General features: G+C 54.2%; 7 protein-coding genes and 1 non-coding gene across 8 annotated transcripts; 2 read left to right on the forward strand and 6 right to left on the reverse strand.

Moving 5' to 3' along the window:
• Positions 1–271: 271 nt before the first annotated feature.
• QC763_511535 (uncharacterized protein) lies at positions 272–4,570 on the forward strand (the record flags this gene model as incomplete). Its single annotated transcript, XM_062913709.1, is given in 6 exon segments — positions 272–3,161; positions 3,172–3,367; positions 3,425–3,468; positions 3,526–3,672; positions 3,730–3,838; positions 3,891–4,570. The coding sequence occupies 5 exon segments, from the start codon at positions 3,301–3,303 to the stop codon at positions 4,568–4,570; spliced, it is 1,047 nt and encodes a 348-aa protein (XP_062765053.1). The 5' UTR covers positions 272–3,161; positions 3,172–3,300.
• On the reverse strand, positions 545–2,392 carry COX10 (Protoheme IX farnesyltransferase, mitochondrial; the record flags this gene model as incomplete). Its single annotated transcript, XM_062913710.1, has 2 exons — positions 2,216–2,392; positions 545–1,976 (listed from the first exon to the last, which is right to left on the reverse strand). Exons 1-2 carry the CDS (start codon positions 2,269–2,271, stop codon positions 545–547), a joined length of 1,488 nt encoding a protein of 495 aa, XP_062765054.1. The 5' UTR covers positions 2,272–2,392.
• Positions 4,571–5,543: 973 nt separating the features above from the next.
• QC763_0077460 lies at positions 5,544–5,634 on the forward strand. The gene has a single exon. It is a non-coding gene; the product is annotated as a tRNA-Pro (tRNA).
• A 214-nt stretch (positions 5,635–5,848) lies between these two features.
• Positions 5,849–10,105, reverse strand: KIP3 (tubulin-dependent ATPase kip3). The gene is made up of 4 exons (XM_062913708.1): positions 9,790–10,105; positions 9,684–9,723; positions 9,500–9,619; positions 5,849–9,446 (listed from the first exon to the last, which is right to left on the reverse strand). Exons 1-4 carry the CDS (start codon positions 9,821–9,823, stop codon positions 6,287–6,289), a joined length of 3,354 nt encoding a protein of 1,117 aa, XP_062765055.1. The 5' UTR covers positions 9,824–10,105; the 3' UTR covers positions 5,849–6,286.
• A 360-nt stretch (positions 10,106–10,465) lies between these two features.
• On the reverse strand, positions 10,466–13,749 carry QC763_511520 (uncharacterized protein; the record flags this gene model as incomplete). Its single annotated transcript, XM_062913707.1, has 2 exons — positions 10,466–13,384; positions 13,441–13,749. 2 exons carry the CDS (start codon positions 13,747–13,749, stop codon positions 10,466–10,468), a joined length of 3,228 nt encoding a protein of 1,075 aa, XP_062765056.1.
• A 1,933-nt stretch (positions 13,750–15,682) lies between these two features.
• QC763_511510 (uncharacterized protein) lies at positions 15,683–17,079 on the reverse strand (the record flags this gene model as incomplete). The annotated part of the gene is made up of 4 exons (XM_062913706.1): positions 16,823–17,079; positions 16,658–16,756; positions 16,198–16,577; positions 15,683–16,135 (listed from the first exon to the last, which is right to left on the reverse strand). Exons 1-4 carry the CDS (start codon positions 16,887–16,889, stop codon positions 15,683–15,685), a joined length of 999 nt encoding a protein of 332 aa, XP_062765057.1. The 5' UTR covers positions 16,890–17,079.
• Positions 17,080–17,296: 217 nt separating this feature from the next.
• On the reverse strand, positions 17,297–17,524 carry QC763_511505 (uncharacterized protein; the record flags this gene model as incomplete). Its single annotated transcript, XM_062913705.1, has 1 exon — positions 17,297–17,524. One exon carries the CDS (start codon positions 17,522–17,524, stop codon positions 17,297–17,299), a length of 228 nt encoding a protein of 75 aa, XP_062765058.1.
• A 599-nt stretch (positions 17,525–18,123) lies between these two features.
• Positions 18,124–19,630, reverse strand: QC763_511503 (uncharacterized protein). Its single transcript, XM_062913704.1, has 5 exons — positions 19,554–19,630; positions 19,204–19,489; positions 18,897–19,141; positions 18,582–18,823; positions 18,124–18,518 (listed from the first exon to the last, which is right to left on the reverse strand). The coding sequence occupies exons 2-5, from the start codon at positions 19,460–19,462 to the stop codon at positions 18,455–18,457; spliced, it is 810 nt and encodes a 269-aa protein (XP_062765059.1). The 5' UTR covers positions 19,463–19,489; positions 19,554–19,630; the 3' UTR covers positions 18,124–18,454.
• Positions 19,631–19,853: the final 223 nt, after the last annotated feature.

The following is a 19,853-nucleotide window of genomic DNA, read 5'->3' on the forward strand; positions in this document are numbered from 1 at the left end:
AGCGCCAGGGAAGGAAGGCAAAGATCGCGAGGATCGGGATTATTCACCCCCCGGCGGCGGGACAGAGATAAAAGTAAGCTGGTCAAGTCCGGATACGCTTGCTGACCAAGGTGAAGGATTCCCCGAGAAGAACAACAATGACATAATCGGGCTTCTGGCATCAACATCCAGCTGTTGGTCCCCGAGATGTACTGCCCCAGCAACACACAAGACCCAAAGGAAGAGGCAAGATTGAGTTCTTACACATTTAGCCCCTCCTGCGACCTACCTTATCCAGAACCCATCATCGTCTTTTCTGCTTCTTGACCACAAACGGAGACCCCGTTCTGTCACCGCCCGCACATCTGACAGATGATCGATCATGCAAAGAAGAAAGTCAACATAGACAAACGCCGTGCCCATGCTTTTTAAAGAAAAATATAAAAAACATATCAGGTAATCTTACAATAAACTCTCTAAAGAGTCCTCGAGCTTTCTACACCAGGGCACCATTCGGCCTTCCCGAATCCCATCCCCAGTCCTGAAGAGGCAGACAACTAACCACCTACTCCTCCTCCTCATCGTAAAACTCTTCCAGTTCATCCTCCTCGGGTTCCCCCATCACACTCCTCCACACCCTGCCCCACATCCCCTTCTTCTGCGCCAATGCCAACACCATCACAACAGGCAAATGCCACACACTCGCCCAAAACAACCCCTTCGCACTCCCCTTGTGCCCCTCATGCCTCCAAAACTTAACCGCCTCGGCAACAAGCCACAAGTTGACCGGCGCGCTCGTGACAGCAAAACTCCACTCCGTCACCCCAGCCGCGCAGAGCCCAAGACAAATAGGAATAAACACCAAGCTGTACCTCAGCGCAACCCTCGAATTCCTCGCCGGGTTCGTCCAGGCCAGCATCCTCAACCCGGCAGCCTTGTACTCCTCCCTGATGCCCCACGACAGCGGCATAAAGTGCGGAAACTGCCAAGCAAACAATAAACTGGCAAACAGCCACCCTCCCAAGCTGGAGCCATCGCTCGCAAAGAGGAGCTCCCTCCACGTCCCATCGGCCGTCGCGCTCTCACCCGCAGCGGCAGCCCAGCCCATCAGAGGTGGGATACCGCCTACAATGGCGCCTACCCATGTGTTGAGCACGGAAAGCCGTTTTAACGGGGTGTACATGCCGGCGTAGATGGCAATGTTGCTCGCGCCGAGGAAGGCAACGGTAGGGTTGACGCCCCAGTAGAGAGCCAGTGTGCCTGCTGCGCCGCAGCCGACGGCGAACAAGACGGCCGCTTTGGTGGTTAGTAACCTCCTGACCAGCGGTCTCGCTCGTGTGCGGGACATTTTGGCGTCGGTGTCTGGCTCGTAGAGCATGTTGAGCGCGTTGGCGGCTGCTGAGCAGAGGGTTGTGCCGGTTGTGAGGAAGAGGAGGGTTAATGGTGAGAGGGAGGGTGTGGCAGTCGCGGCTGTGGAGAGAAAGGCCGGGACGGGGTATAAAGCGTAGGGGACCATGGCCGAGAGAACAACCAAGACTGTCAACCGCGGTTTCGAGAGTGACAGTAGAGATGATAGCTTTCGTCGGAGGGAATCGGCTGGATGTTGGGCTGCTGCGGCAGCGAGAAGGGACGAGGCGTCGGGCGCCATTGTTGCCGTCGGGGCATCGCTGGTAGCAGATGAGCCGCCCGATCCGGCTCCGGCCAGGACGGCGGCATTTCGTCTTTCGGCTTGCCGCCTCCGGTGGGGAAGCAAGGTGCTTGTGTCGGTCACATCGGGCGTCGATGCTGTCGGAGCTACATTGGTGCCATTGAATCGAGCCAAGAGGCCGTTCGACACAAAGTAGCCGGTCCGTAGGGGGGTGGTGTTGCGCGGTTGTGTTGACCTGGTAAAGAACCTCGCGGGGTAGTTCGGGACAGGCCGTTCGGCTCCTCCTTTCAGGAGGGCGCGCTTGGTGCACTGCCGGCACACGCTGTTGTCGAAAACACCAGACCGGAGTCTGAGACCGGGTATTGGCGGTGGCATCGTCGTTCAGGTGCCGGCTCGCATCGCCATCGTCGCCGTCAATTGGACCTTTTTGGGTGAAACTCGATCACCAGCTCCTCTCCAGCTTCAGCGTGAGTGGCTCGCTAGTATTTTTTGGCCCGCGCGCCAAGCGGTTGTGTGGCAGCTGATGTGGCTGATTGCGCCCCGCAACGTTAGCTTTCACTGTGGCTCGTTTGGGAGCTTGGGCCTCACCTGGAACAGACAATCGACGTCATCTCTTTTGATGCTGAACGTTTTGACAATTCCATCAAGACCCGAGCGGCCGCTGAATGCGCCTACGATGGAAGCCAGAGGTGTATAAGCAGACACCCCCTCGGTCCTGCCTTTAGCCGCGCGTCCGGAAGTTATGAACCCGTTATGCAGTTTGATCCTTCAACTCCGAGTTCAGGAGAAAACAATGAACAGCGTCTACACCGCCAATCGCACCACAGCAATCTCGAAATTCCATCCAAAGTCCAAACAGTTGGTCCCAGGAGTCCGGTTTGCCAGCTTGACGGAAACACAGCACAGGAAGATGCGCGCGATCATCATCTGCTTGCTAGGTATTCCATCATCATCATCATGCCATGATGGTTAGACCCCGTTGTTTGTCTGTATGTCGCAGGGCCATCGCATCCGAGACCGACCACAGTGCGGCTGGCTAAGCGGATACAGCTCCCGTTCCCAGCAACGGCCTACGATCACGGCCCAGCAGCGATCTGGCGTTACATGGCCCAGCTGGCCCAGCCCGTGGCTTTTTGACAGGCCTGGTCGTACCAATCCCGGCAGTTCGGATCTGGGCGTCACTTAGAAAGCTTCCGAGAGGACCTGAGAGCGAGCTCGGATTCTGCAACAACACAAGTGCCGAACGCCACAAAAATATTCCTGCCAAGATGGCAATGCTTGGGGATCTCGAATGCCGTGCTAATTGTCCGACATTTCTTTTTTGATGCCTGCGTCCGGGTACGAAGCCCTAAGCTCCGGAGGGTGGGTCCGTCTTCGGTCCGCAAATTGCGGGGGCTCCCGGAGCGGCATCCGGCACTACGGCTGCAACCCGAACGTCATCGCTGGTTTTGGTCTGGTGCTTGCCAACGCACTTTCCCCGCTCATCCAGTTTGTCAGAAAATATACCCGAAACTGTCAAGATTGGCTGGGTTTAGTGACTTGCTGTCGTCAACAACTTCATTGAATGATCAATATTCACGGCTAGGTTCTGTAAAGTCCAACCACTTGCTTGATTATCACCGACTCCTTATTTCCACCCCCACGTCCGCCCCCTCTTGCACCCGAACCCAATCATGACTAGCCTGCTCGATGAGCTCAGGGGACTTAGCTCCGTTGCTTGTGACACTCTTGACGCCGAAGGTGAACATCCCAGGTCTCCTCAACCCACATTCTCACTGACCTGATTCCCCTGTGTAGTCGCCTCCAGATTCGGCCCATTTGTAGATTGCACCTCCAATCAAGTAAGTCTTTTCAACATGGCAACATCCCACCAATCGTACTGACAAAGATGTGGATAGGCCATAGCATACAATGAACTCAGCAAACTCGACTCAGACGGCAAGCTGGTCTACCAGCAACTCATACACGAGTCCATCGAGGTAGCCCACTGGATGTTTGCCAAACAATCCGACGCCACCCTCGAAGAGCTCGCCGTCGAGCTCATGGTATGCTCTCTCCCCTCTCTTTCCCCCCTTCCCGCAATAAAGACTAACACCCTCAAGATGGTCAACCTAGCCCTCCTGATAGCTCCTCACATCACCGGCCGTCTGCACATCCAGACGAACCCCAAGCTAGCTTACTCGACAGCCAAGACTATCAAAAACGCAGAACGTACGTGTTACCACATCCTCCCTCAAACGCTCAAATACTGATTTCAGCATAGGAGTCCACTCCCACTTCACCCACCTCTCCCCCTCCCTTTCCCCCAGTAGAATCTGCATCAAAATCCCCTCCACCCACGAAGGCCTCCTCGCATGCCGACACCTCGAAGCAAAGGGCATCACCACCCTCGCCACGACGTTGTTCTCTCTCGAACAAGCCATCCTCGCCTCTGCGTCCTCCTGCCGGTATGTAGCCCCTTATGTCAACGAATTAAAAGTCCACTTTGAGCAAGGGTACGTCGACCCGGACAGGAACAACTCCCTTTTTCTTTGCGGGGTGATACAGGAATATTTCCGGAGGAGGGGGATCGGGAGGACGGAGGTGATGGCGGCGAGTTTTGTGACGGTGGAGGAGGTGATGCAGCTTGCGGGGGTGAGGAATTTGACGATTTCGCCTGGGTTGTTGGAGGTGCTGGCGGGGACGAAGGTGGAGGGGTGGACGGGGGCGACGGTGGGGATGGTGGGACGGTGGGTTGGGGGGGAGGGGGGGTGGGATGAGGGTAGGGTTAGGGAGGTGGAACGGGTTGTAAGAGAGGGGGATGAGGGGGGGTGGAGGATGGCTTTTATGAGGGCGGAGGGGGGGAGGGCGGAGGGGAAGTTGGTGCAGGCGTTGAATTTGTTTGTAGGGGTGCAGGAGGGGTTGGAGGAGGTTGTTAGGCGGGGGGTGAAGCAAGGGCTATGAGGGGGGGCGGGTGAGGTTGTGGCGAGTGCACAAGGGTTGATGGTTAGCTCTGAGTGATGACGGGACTGGGCGAATAACATCCATGGCCCCATTCAGCTTCTCAGTGTCTTTACTGGTGAGCGGCGAGGCTATGTGCCGAGTACACGAAATGAGAAGCCCAGAACCTCCTTCATGAACACCAATCCTCTCGACAAGTTGGTGAGCCAATCCATCGTCCCAGATATCATTTTCAGCCTCTGAGCCAGCTAGTCAAATTCCCGATCCATGTCTCGGCTAGTCAACACCAACTTTGTGACCTTTCTCCACATTCAAGTGTAAGTTGCCAAAAAGGCGCCGTTGTGGCACAGTTGGGTCTATCAAAAACCAATTAACGCCAACAACATTCCAGCTGCATCTCCAATTACAAGTTGAAATACTCGAAATTACAGAGCTGAGATATCTCAAACTAAAGCCTGCAAAAACTTGCAAGCTGAACCAATTCTTGTGGCACGGTTCACCTTGGACCTTTTGACGCCTCTACTAGTGTAAGTGAGCTGACATGTTACACTGGCGGGGGCGGTTTCAGGGTGCTTTGCCGTATGCGTATTGATGTTCTTTTTAAGAATCATTCATTCAGGTCCTCGCCTTTGACGTGCGTTTTCGAAAGAACATGTTGCCTCATTATGATTGATGAACCAACCAATAGCTTAAGGCGGCTAGTCACAAACCTCGTTGTATGGATGAGGTCTTGATTGACTCCGTTGCACCTAGTCCGAATATTCCCCAGTCTTTATATCAATCGACAATGCTTAGCTCCCCACCAACTTGAGGCTGAAAGGAAAAATCGAGAGCAGCACTATCTGACCCTTCAATTCGCACCATCCAAGTCTGCCTCCATAAAAACCCCCCAAAAAATGCAACAGGACATCACCATCTCTCTAAAATAAGAAAAAAACTCCTCCAAAAAGGAGTTCCTCCCTAAGGGAGGATGGTCGGGGCCACCCGGGGATTGAACCCGGGACCTCTCGCAAGCAATGCTGTAGGGTGAACCCTAAGCGAGAATCATACCACTAGACCAGCGGCCCTTGTTGTGTTGTATTTTTGTTCTTCCAAACTTCAACTTTTGTGGGTGGGTGGATGGCGGCGAAGGGCTCCATCCGCATGCATTTGTGGAGTACTCGGTATGAGTCAGTCCGAGTTGCTTCTCTTGGTTCTCGGCAGTCTCAACAACAACCACAGACCAAGCATCTGGAAAACCAATCTCATGATGTAAAAAGTATCACCGATGCAGTGCGGTGTCACCTCCCAAATATGTTAAATGTATGCACCAATCAAATGCGCTCAACATTAACTACAAGTCAACACACACACAACACCACACAAGCATCATCATCAAACCTCAAACTTCATATATCATCTACTTTACACCTCCCCAACCCCATAAACCATACACAAATTCATCATCAACCCTTGGTCTCTCATAAAACAAACGCCACCCCTCAACCCGAAATAAGCAATAATTACTCACCCCAAACCATCCCCCTTCGCAAAGCAATAATGCAATAGTGTGCGCATGTTGATACAACACAGAAACACACCCACCCCAACCCGTCCCATGCCCCTCAAACTAATCAACACCCTCAAACTTTGTACCCAGTCCGGTCTGGTTCATCAACAAGCAAAACTCCTAAACTCCCAATCACCAAACAGAATCCCCCTCGGTGATATGCAAACCCCCTACCGCCAAACCATACTAGGCCTACTCCTCAAACTCCCCCCTCCCGTCCTCGTCCCCCCATCCTGAGCCTGTCCCGAAAAAGCCTGAATGGTAACCCTTCTAGCTTTCCCATCCCCAATCCCCGGCAGTCCATCAATCCCCGGAAACGCCGGCCCCGGCTGCCTAGCCCTCGAACTTCCCGGACTATGCCCCGGCCCATCCTTGTTCCTCAAACTGCCACCACCCCCCATATTCATCCTCCTCGCCTGGCCCTGCGTGAGCCTACCGTTCGTCCCCACCGAAGCAACAGCGCTGTTCAGGCTCAAAAACGACAATTCCCCTCCCTTACCCGGGGGAGAGCAGCTGATAGGCGGCGACCTTCTCCTCTCCGCGCTCCCGCGGCGATGGCGCGAGATGCCATTGGATGCGGCGGCCGATGTGGCTGGCCCCGAGCACGACAGCGATGCCCGGTGTCCCGATACTGACCCCACTGTCGACACGCGCTTGGCGTTCGAAGAGGCGGTGCCAGACATCAGAGACAGGCGCTCCTTGCGCTTGTGCGAGTGCAGAGCACTTCTGATCTTCAGCGGGTCGAGGGTGGACGACTCCGAGTCGGAACCCGAGCCGAGCGATGCTCTCGGTAACCTGGAAATGCCCGATGGCGACAGGCGCTGGGGCTGTGGCGGCTGTGGAGACTCATTCTCCTTCAGGGTAGAAAGAATGGAATTATTGGAAAGTTTGGGGCTCACACTTCGGTATTGAGGAGGCGACAAGCTGTTGCCTGCTCTACTTACGGGAATGCTGCGCAGCGGCGACGGTTTATCCTCGACATCGCTCGATCCGGTCAAGTTCAACGTAAAGGTAGGCGGTGGTGGTGAGCTGGTGCCAATCTGTGACGTGCGGGACTTGGAAAGGAACCCAGCCTGGAATCGGTTCGTCGAGGGCTTGCTGACACGAAGGGTCGATACGTCGGGCAGAGACATGATTGAGTCGTCATCATTCGGAGATTCGCAGGCTGTGGGTGCGGGAACCGGGGCTGGGGCTTCCTTGGGCGGCGGCGAATCCGGGTGGTTGAGGTATGAGGGAGCCGGGGGAGGAGCCGGAAGGGACTTTTCGGTGGTATCGATAAGGGAGGCCTCGGCCGGGGAAGAAAACTTCTGGGGCGTCTTCTCGAAGTCAGCCAGGGTTCCATCCTCCGTCTCGTCATCGCGCCAGCGGACAGAGTTCTTCTTTTTGACAGGCGTGAAAGACACACCCTTCCTGGCGGTGCCGACCTTACGGCGTCTCGGGGATGAAGCTCTCATCGGAGAAACAAGTACCTGCTGTTGCGCTGTCGACAGTGCGGCCAGACCTAGGGGCGCCGGGATGGGTTTGAGGTTGTGGACGCTGAGCGACTTCTTACGCTTGGGGGTCCCGCGCTTGGTGGGAGGGAACAGCTCGACGGGCATCATGGACCCGTCCGGCTTGACGACGTGGGAGGCTGCCGAGTATCCGGTTTCCAGGAGACGGCTGATAATCCCCTTGGCGTGAGTAATGGCTTCTTCCTCACTCATGTTGAGCGTCTCAGACAGCGACGACAGAATCTCAAACTGAGCCGTCATCAGGACCTGGAGCACAGCCACATCACCGGCCTTGTCCTGCTCCAATACTTCCCAGTAAGCGTCCCGCACAAATGCAGTCTTTAGTGACTCGGCTTCCCGTGTCAACGTGTCTCTCTCCGACGTGTCAGCAATCCCGTCGCCCTTTGGTAGCTGCCCGAGACTGTGGTGCAGTGCCGAATCCAACGCCCTCTCCCAGTTTGACCTTTCCATCTTTTGCCGGATATGATGTCTGCTGCTTTCCAGCTCGACCAGAACCCCGTGCGCCGTCTTGCGCATAGCCGACAAGTTGGACGGCATCGCATCCTCGTCACCCCTGGAATCGCACACAGCATCGAAAGCAGCAATCCACGCTGACAGGAGCCCGCACCTTCTTTCAAAGATTTTGAGCTTCTTCATCATGTTGACCTTCTCCTGCCTCTCCTGCGCCGCATTTTCATATGCTGCACGCAGCCTGGCAATTCCTTCCTTGACAATCCCATCCCGCTTGTCCATCTGCTTTTGAAACTTGGTGAAGAAGATCTTCTCGGCATCCTTTTGCTGCGCCTTCAACTCATTAATCATGGCCATCTGCTCATCAATCTTGACCAAAAAGTCCTTGACGTGGCGGTTGACGTTGAAGACATTGCGGGTGACCTTGGTCTGGATGTTCTTTGCGCGATTGGCATATCGGAGTGTGTTTTGGGTCTCGTCAAAGTGCTCACTCGACGGGCTGACACACACAATCATGACCGTCTTGCAGTTTCCACCAAGAGAGAACTTCAAGAGACGTGTGAGCTTGCTGTTGCGGTAGGGAACGTGATTCTTCTTTCGTGGATCGCACAGCGCATTGATGCAGCTGCCGAGCGCAAGGAGTGACTTGTTGATGTTGGCACCCTCGATCAGTCTTTCTCCTCTGTTCTTGGTAGCACTGGCGCGCTCACTTCCGGCAAGATCGATGATGCTGAGAGTAGCCATGGTATGTGGTTCGTTGATATCGGCATTGCGGTCCTTCTGGGCGATGTTGATTTGGAGCACGGCGTGGGATCGGGACGAGACGGCGTTGGCCGCTGTGGGCGATACTGTGCGATACTCGTTACCCTGCACTATCATATCCATAACCTCCTGCACGTTGTTCGGGCGGTGGCTGGTGAGACCGGGCACCGAAACAGCCTGGTTCGAATCCTCGCGCAACATCAGCCCTTGCTTGCTCCCGCCCGGCACCAACAGATCGCGGATCGTTTCGTTGTAGATTTCGAGGTAAGAAAGGGTGATCTCGGTGTGCTTCTCATCGCTGCGGTCCTGAATCTTTTCGAACAACTCCTGCATTGTCAAGAAGATGATACCCGGCGACTGAGGCGTGCCCGTGATGGTGTGTGTTTTGCCACAGCCCGTGGCGCCGTAGGCAAATACCGTGGCATTGTATCCGTCCAGAACGCTGTCCAGCAACCCCCTGGTTGTTCCTTCGTACAAGTCGGCCTGCGTCGCATTTTCGTCGAATACTCTGTCGAAAGCAAAGACTTGGTCCTTGACCTTCTTTCCGCGGGGAACGACTGATCGGGAGAACTTTTGGACAGGGTTGTCCTCAGGCGGATCGAAAACTCTGCAGAGTGGTAAGCTCGAGTGTAGACTATCATCATGTTTGTTGGCACGTACAGGCATCTGTCGTCGACGACCTTGATCACTGATCTGAGCCCACGTTGGTGCAGTTTGGGAGTGGGAGCCGCAGCGAGGGAGCCATCGCCAAGAAATACTGTGCTATCGTCGTTCCTGACTCTGTAGGGGAGTTTTGTCAGTTTCGAGACTCGGGCTGCTCGAGGGAGGGGCCAGATATGCTCACAGTTGCGCAGCTTCTCGAATGGTGAAAGGTCGCACTCGCACTAGTTCCCGTCAGTAGGTAAACAAACACCCAGCCCACCAACTCTTCCCTCCGGTGTGTGCCCTACCTGCGACCATAATAGACGAGGCATTGGGATCCATCCTGGGCCCTCTGGATGCCAGCCGCCCTCGCAGCGCGGGCGACCTGGCAGAATGTGGGACAACAAAGCCGTCAACAAAGGCCCCTCGGTAGTTTCTCGTTCTGGCGGTGTGTGGTGGTGGGTGGGTGTATGTGATGCGACGAGATAAAGTTAAACCAACAAGAAAAGAGCGGAAAGGAAAGAAAAGGCACCGTTGCCTCTGTCGAACGCAAGACTCCCAGAAGGAAAGACAGGCGACTCCAGCGAAGGAAAGGAAAGAAATGACGTCCCGGTCCTGGCTTCGTTTCTTCCTTTAGGTGTCTGAGGCGGCTGTTGATTGGCGCATCTGGCTGTTTTGGACACTCCACTATTTGGTTTCCACGGCGACGTGGCTAGTGCAGTCTGTGCTGGCACCAGCCCCACGTTGGCCCCGCCGGCTTCAGGCACAAAGCGCCTTGGCACCGCTGGGCACCTGACGACACTTGGGGCCAATTGCTTGTTTTGACTGCCTGAGGCTTCACTTAGACCAAATTCACAGCTGCCTTTTCAAGATGACTTCGAGTAGGTCTCATTTACAACTACGTATACAAACAATCATACCATCCCCGCTCCCCTTCATATACTCATGTCATCTTTAACCATTAATCCACCAGCCAACACCCCCCTAATGCCCATGCCCCCCCTTCGAGTCCCCCTTCCACCCCCCAATAGTATCAACCTCGTTCAAAATCGTCGTCCCATTATACCCCCCAACCTCATCCCTCCCTACCGAAAAGCTCTCCGGCGGCCCAAAATAACTCTCCCTCACCCCTCCCACATCAATCACAACCTTCTGCACCACCACCCCCGGCATCAACGCCCAGATCCTCAGCGTATACGCCCCCTCCCTCGGCACCTCAAAAATACTAGTAGTGTACCGTCCCCTAGCACCCCAAACCTGATCCGCCACCGCATTCTGCCACCCAGCCGGCATCCCCGTCCCCACCGTCGGCCCCACAGGCCTCACATTCACCACCTTTTCGTCTCCCCCTTTAGGGTACAACGCCACGGCATACTCAAGCGGGTTGTAATCACCTAGATAGTTCAGCGCCGGGGAGATGTAAAGCGTGACATTAGCAGCCGAGTGGTTGCTGAAAAAGTAAACATCGTACTCCAACGCCGGGGCGGTCTCAACAGTAAGTTTCTCCGTGTTGAGGGGCACCATACCCACACCTGAACCAGTTCGGCCAAAGTGAGGGAAGACCTCGTACGTGACGTTATTGCGGTTCCATTCCGACTCTTCCTTGGGGGGGATGATGGCCTTGAAGTGGGAGCCCGAGATCGAGACGTGGCCGTCCGACTCGACGAAACCCTCTGTAAAGTTGGAGGGGAGAGAGCGGAGTTTGACGGGGACGTTGACGCGGGGGAGACCGAAGCCGTATCGGTCCATGCCGCGGCAGGGGGTGGTGACGTTGATGGGGACGGTGGAGGAGTTGATCTGGGGGTGGGCCCAGTCGATGGTAATGTACACCCTGGTGTCGGCCGTGTCGGGGCCGACGGTGCCGTTGTACTGGGAGAGCTTGACCCACGGTTGCCAGGGGGAGGCGGTCCAGGCGCAGTCTTGGGTGCCGCGGGAGAAGACGTCAAAGTACCTGGTGATGGGGCCATAAGGTTCCATGACTGGGACGGAGAGCTGGTTGGCCGAGTTGGGGTGGTACTTGTCGTCTCCCTGGACGGTGGCGTTGGAGCCCTCGACACCGATACCGACGTGGCCAGCGAGGGAAGCAAAGTCGGTTTGGACGTGGACCATAGCAGGGAGGGTGTTCCTCATGGGCTGCTGCCAGTAGCCATCAAAGCCGAGATGCGTCTGGTCCATGAAATGCTTCCACTTTCCATCCAACAGCGCGTCCCATCTCCTCGTCAGGTTGGCATCTTCCGAAGACCAAGACAAAACCTCCGAAATGACCTTGTTCGCCGCGTTCCTCTTCTGGCCCGAGTAAAACATATTCCTCGCGCCCCCAATCTGAATCTTGTTGACGATCTCCCCCGCCATGATCGGGTGAAGAATCGTCTGGAAAAACGTCGGCTGCTGCTCAACCGGCAGATCATCATAAATCGCCTGAGCCTCCTTGTGCAGCTCCGCCCACTGATACAACACCGCATCCGCCTCCCCGTAGTTGATCTGCGAATACACATGCGGCTCGATCAACTCAAACTTCCTCCTCCCCGCCAACATCCCATACCTCTCCAAAATATCCCCAATATGCACCGCATGCTTCGGCCCATACTCCCTCGTAGCAAACAACCTCGCCCACTCCTCCGTGCTATCCTTATGCCACCTCTTGTAATCATACGCCAGATCAAAGTAGTGACTGATCGGCACCTCCAAAGCCTTCATGTCCCCCACATTCACAATCCAAATCCTATCCGCCCCCCTCGCCGCCGACAAATGCATCTGCTCCGTCGTCTTGCTCAGCTGGTTCGTGTTAATCCACTTGTAACTCCTCGTATCCCCCACGTAATCAAAGTGATAATAAACCCCCGCACCCCCCGACCGCTCCGTCTCATTCAACAGCGGCAACCGCCTCACATTCCCCCAGTTATCATCCGCCCACAAAAGTGTGATATCCTCCGGAACCTCCAACCCCGCAAACAGATACGTCATGACCTCCTTGTACAAACACCACGCCTGAGGAACAGTAGTAACATCCTCCACCTCGAGCCCCTCAGCCATAATCTTCCGCTGGTTGTCCACCAAAACGGTCAACATCTCGACAATGTGCTCAACCCCCAACCCCTCAATGTGCGTATCCCCCGTCCCCCTCATCCCCACAGTCCACAAGCTGTTCCTCGCATAAGGCTTCGCCCGTTGAACTCCATACCGGAAATACTCATCAATCGTCTCATTATTCTCATTATACGCCCACGGCAACGGGTAAAATTTCCCAAACTCATTCTGCGCCCTCATCAACGGCTCGGTATGGCTCGTCCCAAGCACAATCTCAAACGCATCCGCCAGAGGTTGGTTCCCCGGGTCATCAACCATAAACATCGTCGCCCAAAGCGCAGGCCACAGGTAATTCGCCCTGTTGCGGAGCAAGACCTCAAAGATGAGGCCGTAAAACGCCGGGCCGTAACCAGGACCGTAAGGGGTATCCTCCCAGTGGGAAGCAACCCAGTTGGTGAGAGCGGGCTGCTCATCGTTGAGGAAAAAGCCGCGGTACTTGACTGTGGGGGAACCCTGCACCTTCTTGTTCTTGATGACATAAAGGTTCTTGCTCTTCTTGGGCGGGGTGTCGGCCCAAAAGTACCACGGGCTGACGCCGATTTGCTCGCTGACGTCGTAGATGCCGTAGATGGTGCCGCGGGGGTCAGCGCCGGCGATGACCAGGGCTTTGGCGATGCCTGGGATGGGGTTCTCGACCACCTGGCTGGTGAATGCTTCCCACTTGCCCTCCGTCTCGGAGACGTCGACGGCCCCCGAGGCAATGAGGGCGTCGATGATGGCCGAGTGACCGATAGTGCCGGCAATAATGACAGTGTCGGCCGGGGATGGGTCAGAAAAGTCTGGGCCGGTGAAGTTGGCTGTGCCCAGGGTAGAGAACTGTGACCTTGTCAGTAAATTAGGCCCTCATTTCTCGAGCTGTTCTGACGACTCACAAAGGTGTTGTTCTTGTTGTTGATGGGGTTATACGTGTACGTAATCGGGGCCGCGCCAGCCTCGCCATTGCTGACCGTGTAGTTGATCCCCGTGACCCTGCCGAAATCCCGAGCAAGATCGTGGGCAGCACGGACAACACCCCAGTACTCATCCGGAGCCACAAGAATCTGGCCCGTAGACACAGATCCGCCGGCAATCTGGAGAACAGAACCAGTGGCATTAGGAGAAATAATGCGTTCCTGGCCCAGACCTGCCACCACGGAGCTGAAGGCGAGCCAAAGGGCTCCCTTCACACCCGTAGCGAACATCTTGGATGACGAGCTTAATGTTCAGACCGGGATTGCTCAGCTACACCCAGGAAAAGGGGCAATAAGATCGAGATAGGTGAACAAGCAGGAGAGGCGAGGCATTCCCGGGGAAGGTACACCGTACATGATATAATATACCCAGCTTCCTGGATATGCAAGGCACCGAACGCTCCACTGGGAGGCAATATGGCAAACCACATGGCCTCGCATGGCCCAGAAGGGGTATGTTGACCGGTTTTCCTGGGTAAATAGATTACCCACGAGCCACCTCCTCATGGCGAGGTCGTATCCGTCACCCCTCCAAAGGTAAAATGGTATACCGGTGCAGAAGAGTGCAACCGATCACTATTGGAAACTACCCGTGGTGTAATTCGTCTCCAGCCATCACTCGATATTGGACAAATACCAGCGCTGGAAAGCCAAGAATATGGTAGAGACCCCCCAAGACCCGGGTGACGACGGGATGGCGGGTAAAAGGAATCATGAGCGGAGATCACTTGCAACTCGCAAGCTAAGCCCTGGGAGACATCGACGACATCACCAAGGTCCTCGCCAGCCACTCGAGTACCGCGATCAAATGACTTGGCAATGGTAGGCGGAAGTGCGTTCGCCGTTCCTAGGGCCAACGGCTTTCCTCGGCACCGCTCTTCTAGAAGGTTATTCCCGCAGCCCGTAAGACAAAAAGGTGGGGGAGTGCTAGCCAGGAGCGAAGCAAGGTATATGGTCGTAGTACCTTATGCATGTTGAGATGTGCTCATGAGGGGATGGCGGGGAGTAGATCCTCTTAGAAAATTGGAGACGGGTCAACAAAGCTAAAAATTGAGCTGAACAAGTGGTAGGGACTTCGATGCTTTATTCGACATGGACTCTGGGTCCTCATTTCTAATTCGGGAGCCTAATCTCATACTGCTAATGGTTGTGAAATATCGACAAACGGGAGGATATTAAAGCAATGAAGAGTTACCCATGTGAAAACTAATTGGAGAAGGCGGACGGCGGACGGCTGAGTGGAAAGGCGGAGGCGGAGACGTGAGGTGGTGCTGTGGGGTTGGGGAGGCGGGACTCGCAGAGTGACGTTGGGCGTTTAGCCGCCAATTCCATGTCTTGGCTCACATCGACAACCATTTTAACCTTTCGGAAATGGCAAGACGACACCAGTTACCGGGCTCACTCGTGGGCCGGTGGTGAATGTGATGCATCCGATGCCGACGAGCTGCTCCTATGAATGGTCCAGATCGACAAGGTGGACCGTGGAGGTGCTTGTTGTTGAGGCATCACTTCCTGAATCGGGCACGTCGGGTGTGCTGGTGTGTTGTTTGCGACGGTGGAGGTGTCGAACGACTTTGCCAACGGCCTTGTCGGATTTGTGTATGCGGTTGTACACCGGTATGTAGTATGGATGCGTCCTCCTTGCATTGTGCTCAATGGCAACCAAGTTGACATCAGAGCTGGGCCACGGTCCGGATCCCGAGTAAGAGACCCTTGATGGCTCAAAGTGGATGGGCACATTACCTGAGTAACCGGTGAATATGCACCTCGGTCGGTAGATGCATTCATAAACTTCCTCTCCTGAGCACCATTAGCAACGAGCCTGGGAAATGGCAGACTCACCCTCAAACACCAGGCTCGCGTAGCGCGGATGATCACGTTGGGAACTGAGTACTTTGAGTCGGCATATGTAAACCATCATAACGCGCTATGCCATTTTCTGTTCTTAAATTGATTGATACATAGAAGGGAACGTACCTAACAGTTCCCACAAGCCCGCCCATTCCCAACGTCTCTAGACCCAACAAAAAACATACAGCTGCAAGTGCAGCTGGAGGTTCAAGGTGTATGCCGGTCTCGAGAATTTCCGCAATGGCCGAATCGCAGCTGCCAAATGAAAGCCATCAACGAATCTCTTGATCCAAACGCTCTTCACACCAACAGTTCACGCCGCCGCCTCCTCAACCCACCGATATCTTGGCAGCAAGGCCATCTTCTCCTCGGGACTGACCTCGGTGTCATCGTACACCATCCGCATCCCCTTCTTCTTCTTCTCTGTCGGGGCTGGCTGCTCGTCTCCGTTCTTGGCCGGTTTGATGCCCGCCTCAGCCATCCTTATCAGCTGATCGATATCATCGCCACCGGGTGCTCTACCGGCATTGGCCGCAGATTCGTCGACTGGTGAAGCACCTGGGAAGCCAGGAGGGGCCACACCACCGGGGTACGGGTAAGAAGGTCTCTGCGGGAGTGCCGAAGGGATCGGGCCACCACTTGGAGGTCTCGCCGGGAGGCTGCCAAAAGCGCCAGGGGCTGCCCCGGGGGGGTAAGCAACAGGAGGGTATGCTGGGGCTCCTGCAGGATATGGGAAACCTGGCTGCGGTGGAGGGAAAGGAGAAGCCTGTTGAGGGAGTGGTAGGTTAGCACTGCTCTGTGCACAGAATGAATTGGAATGGCACGTACAACCTGAGATGGACTTGGGCCATTGGCTGGGGCAACAACTGGGAGGGGGGTGCCATTTGCGATCGCTTCCTTTTGAGCGGCAACCTTTGCGCGATGCTCTGCCAACCGCTTCTTGATCTCCTCGGGAGTCTCGATCTTGATCTTCTTGGTCGGACCTTGTCCACCGGACAGCCCCCTTGGTGGATTTCCAGTAGCAGCCTGTCGCTCCGCCTGGGCTGTGTAGAAGTTCTGGATGATGCGCTGGTTATGTTGCTGGATGATGTCCTCAGGGACGCCCTCCATGCCGAAGATCTCGATGTCGAGTCCTTGCCGGTTAGCCAGAGCATTCTCGACGCTGGTCAGATTTTCCTTGTGAACTTGGTTCATGTGAACAGAGAGACCTATGAATATGACATTAGCAATTGTGCGGGCTGATAAAAGGCAAGGAATGGATGCGCTCAAGGCGGAGGGCAGTACATACCACCGGCGGTGTTCAATCGTTTGCCACATCGTTCACATTTGAAGTGCTTCGCTTTCTGATGGGAGATCAGGAGCTTCAGATCCTCAAAGTCTCTCTCGCCTTGGAAGTGTTAGCCAAAGACAATCATCCAATCAATCACAATCAGTCGCGACAGGGTCTACGAACAGTAGTAGCACCACGGCCGGGCCAGGAGCTCTTCAATGTCCGGGTGTCCGCGCTTCTTCTTGCCCATTTTTGCGATTTGCTTCTTTTTGGTTTGTTATCGAGATATTTGATTGATTCGAGTCTCGGAAATCGCGTGTTTGCGCAATCGGCCGCAGAAAAGTAGTCGAGTGTTGATGTTTGGAATTGGAGGATGGAGTTGAAGCAAGTGGCACAATTGACTGCGCTCCCAAAATGTTCGACCTCTCAATGCGCGCGACAACCAGCCGCCAGATTACGCTAAGCCTTTTCGGAGATAGTGGATAACAGGCAAAGCACAGAGTCACGTGTCAGTGCACGGCCTCTCTCATAAACTTTCCATTGACCCTAACCCTTGTTCTCCTCCAGCAACGCCACAACAACCAACAACCAACATCTGCTCTTCCTGCTCTTATCCTGCGGCTGTTTACCGCCATCCATCTCTGTTGATGCCAAAGCTCAGCGCTTACCGGCAGCAGCAGCGGGACAAGATGTCGACCTCTTCAACTTTCTGCGAGGGTGGCCGCCCCAATAGCAGAGAATCAGGCACTTTATGCACGTGTTGCCCTCATCCTCGGACTCCTCTTCGCAGCTGCATCTATAACAGATGCACTTGAACATTGGCGTCTCCTTTTTGCCGCCACCATCGCCGCTGTTCTTCTCCCCATTCTCCGTGGCCACAGGCATTTTTTTTCTTTCTCTACAAGAAAGAAAAAAAAAGAAGAGAAAAAACGAGTGATCGTAAAGTGGTGAAATCTAGACTATATCTGTTAGCATGTGAAACAAAATAACAACGTGTTATGCTAGGATGGAAAACATAAATCTTATGCTCGTCTGTTCACGCCAGAACAACCAAGAGCACGCTGTCTCTAGCACGAGCAGGCCCTCTTCGGATAGCGCGAGCAAGCCCTCTCTAATGTGCGAACAGGCGCTGAAAATAGGCAAGCAGGCCCTCTTATAAGTGCGAGAAAGCGCTCAAAAATGGGCGAGCAGGCGTTCCAATTACTGGGTGACTTAACGTTCAACACGGCGAGCAGGTTCTTAACTCTGGGCAGGCAGGTGCACAAAGTCGGCGACCAAACGCTTCATTCACACTTCTGCTCAACTCACATACACATGTCTCTTGTTTGATGTGCTCATCACGGCTAGCTTGCTATTTCACAGACTAGTTTTGAAGAAGGGATATCAAAGACATCGCCGTGTCCTGGCTCCAGAAAAAGGCAACATCACTTACGAAAAATCGCTTGGGGCTCGAGTTTTCTGGCTTTTGTGGCCAGATTCTTTCTTGGGAGTCGCTGAGGGAAAAAAAACCAATTTATGAGATAGGAACAGCGAGCAGAGTTTATCACTGGCACTGCCGAGGGCTTCAAGAACTGACCGGTCTGCACCATTCGTTTTGGTTGTACTCTACGGGGCTCTATGGTGATCAACGGGGATGTGTTCCTGCCCAAGCTCATGATGATGGTATTGGCAGCCGCTGCCTGTCGAAAGGGGTTGAAGAGATAGGGGCAAGGCATTCAGCTCAGTAGTAACGCCAACACCTAACATAGCCATTGTAGAGGTGTTTGAAGTGAAGGATGGTGAATCCAAGGTGAACTTGCAAGGCAAAGATTTTATTCAAGCTGATTCCTGCTTTTGTACCCCGTCCCCACTGATAAATACAACCATGACAGCGGCATATCTGCCACAGAAGATTGGTCAGTGTCAGCATAAGTATGTGTTTAAGAATGTCTGCAAGACTTACGTTGCCGCAGCTACTAGAACCTCGCTGTATTTTGCGTCAGTGAGCAAGGATGTTATGGCTGAAAACGCAATCGTCCACACGATAATAATAATCAGTGGTTTGTAGCCATCCGTAACAAAGGACATGATCACTATGGGGACAAGCAAGAGACCGGCAGAAAGCATTCCTAACACTGCTCTTGTTATCCTGTTTGTTGTCGCTTCAGACCAAATATGGACTCCATCTGTCCTTGGAGACAGCAGCTGGATCGATGATTTTTAGACCCCACAATATTCCAAGTGCCAGGGGTAGTTGATAAAGAATAGGATTACTTACCCTGGCGAATTTGCCCACAATCCTGTTGGCAAATGAGAACAAGGCCCCGCCATTGGGGTTCACGTACAAGGCGACCATGCCACTGAACCCTCCATGCATGAGGTCTTGGTATGCTTCAGAAAGAAAGGCCCAGACCGCGGGGTGATTGCTGAGTCTGGCTCTGCTATACCGAAGAATACTTGCAACATTTTTTTCTTCAGGCTCAAGAAGCTCACTAACTTTTGCATACGCAACAAGAGCTCGGTCTTGTCTAGATCAGCTAGGCAACACGAGAATAGGTAGCCTTGTGAAAAAGAATATAACTCACTGTATTTGTACAGGACTTCGTCCAACTCATTCATGTCAAAGTTCGGGTCGTCTTGTTCGTGCTTTCGAGCCAACTCATCCAGCTGGTTCTGCAAATGCAAAAGGTTGCGAACGTTGAGGGTATGGTGTCCCTTGAACATAGCCCAGTTGTCGGCTGATCCCATCATGTGGGAAAGGGCTCTGGTAGCTGCTTCTTGGGTGGCTGGCAGAGAATGGGCTACCACCCTTTGATTCAGGGGGGACTGCATCTGAGTGGCCATAGCATTGTCCGAGTGGACTGGGTCCAACTGCTCTTCGATTTCTAGCAAGAGACGAAAAGAAGGTTGATTATTTCAGAGGCTGATACTGTACCTGCTCATCGGTAACCCCTCTTTGGCACTACCTATCTTTGGGAGGTTTGGGGGGGAGGGGGTTGCAAGGCTAGAAAACCTCATCTTTTCAGCTCACTGTTAAGACTGACGTAACCTCTCTGGATTGCTTACGCAAGTCTTGTCCAATTACCAGCAGGTGGCTCCACGACATAATGTAAGCGAAGGGGCGATAACAAGAGAGAAGTTCTGGCCCCCACAAGACTTTCCATCATAACTCCTTTTCTCTACTTCAACTTCTAGCCAAGGGGTACCTGCTCCAATCGCTTGTTTCCCTTTCTTG

This window comes from Podospora pseudopauciseta (genome assembly GCF_035222475.1).
Source record: "Podospora pseudopauciseta strain CBS 411.78 chromosome 5 map unlocalized CBS411.78m_5, whole genome shotgun sequence".
In the NCBI taxonomy this organism is placed as follows: Eukaryota; Fungi; Ascomycota; class Sordariomycetes; order Sordariales; family Podosporaceae; genus Podospora; species Podospora pseudopauciseta.

Excerpts from the sequence above, each read along its gene's own strand:
- KIP3 (XM_062913708.1), bottom strand. The coding sequence starts at position 9,823 with ATGGATCCCAATGCCTCGTCTATTATGGTCGCAG. Across the intron at positions 9,724-9,789 it reads CTCGTCTATTATGGTCGCAG|TGCGAGTGCGACCTTTCACC; the intron begins GTAGGGCACACA and ends GACGGGAACTAG. Across the intron at positions 9,620-9,683 it reads ATTCGAGAAGCTGCGCAACT|AGTCAGGAACGACGATAGCA; the intron begins GTGAGCATATCT and ends ACTCCCCTACAG.
- QC763_511503 (XM_062913704.1), bottom strand. The coding sequence starts at position 19,462 with ATGGCCACTCAGATGCAGTCCCCCCTGAATCAAAGGGTGGTAGCCCAT. Across the intron at positions 18,824-18,896 it reads TTGTGGGCAAATTCGCCAGG|CTGCTGTCTCCAAGGACAGA; the intron begins GTAAGTAATCCT and ends TCATCGATCCAG. Across the intron at positions 18,519-18,581 it reads GTTCTAGTAGCTGCGGCAAC|ATATGCCGCTGTCATGGTTG; the intron begins GTAAGTCTTGCA and ends CTTCTGTGGCAG.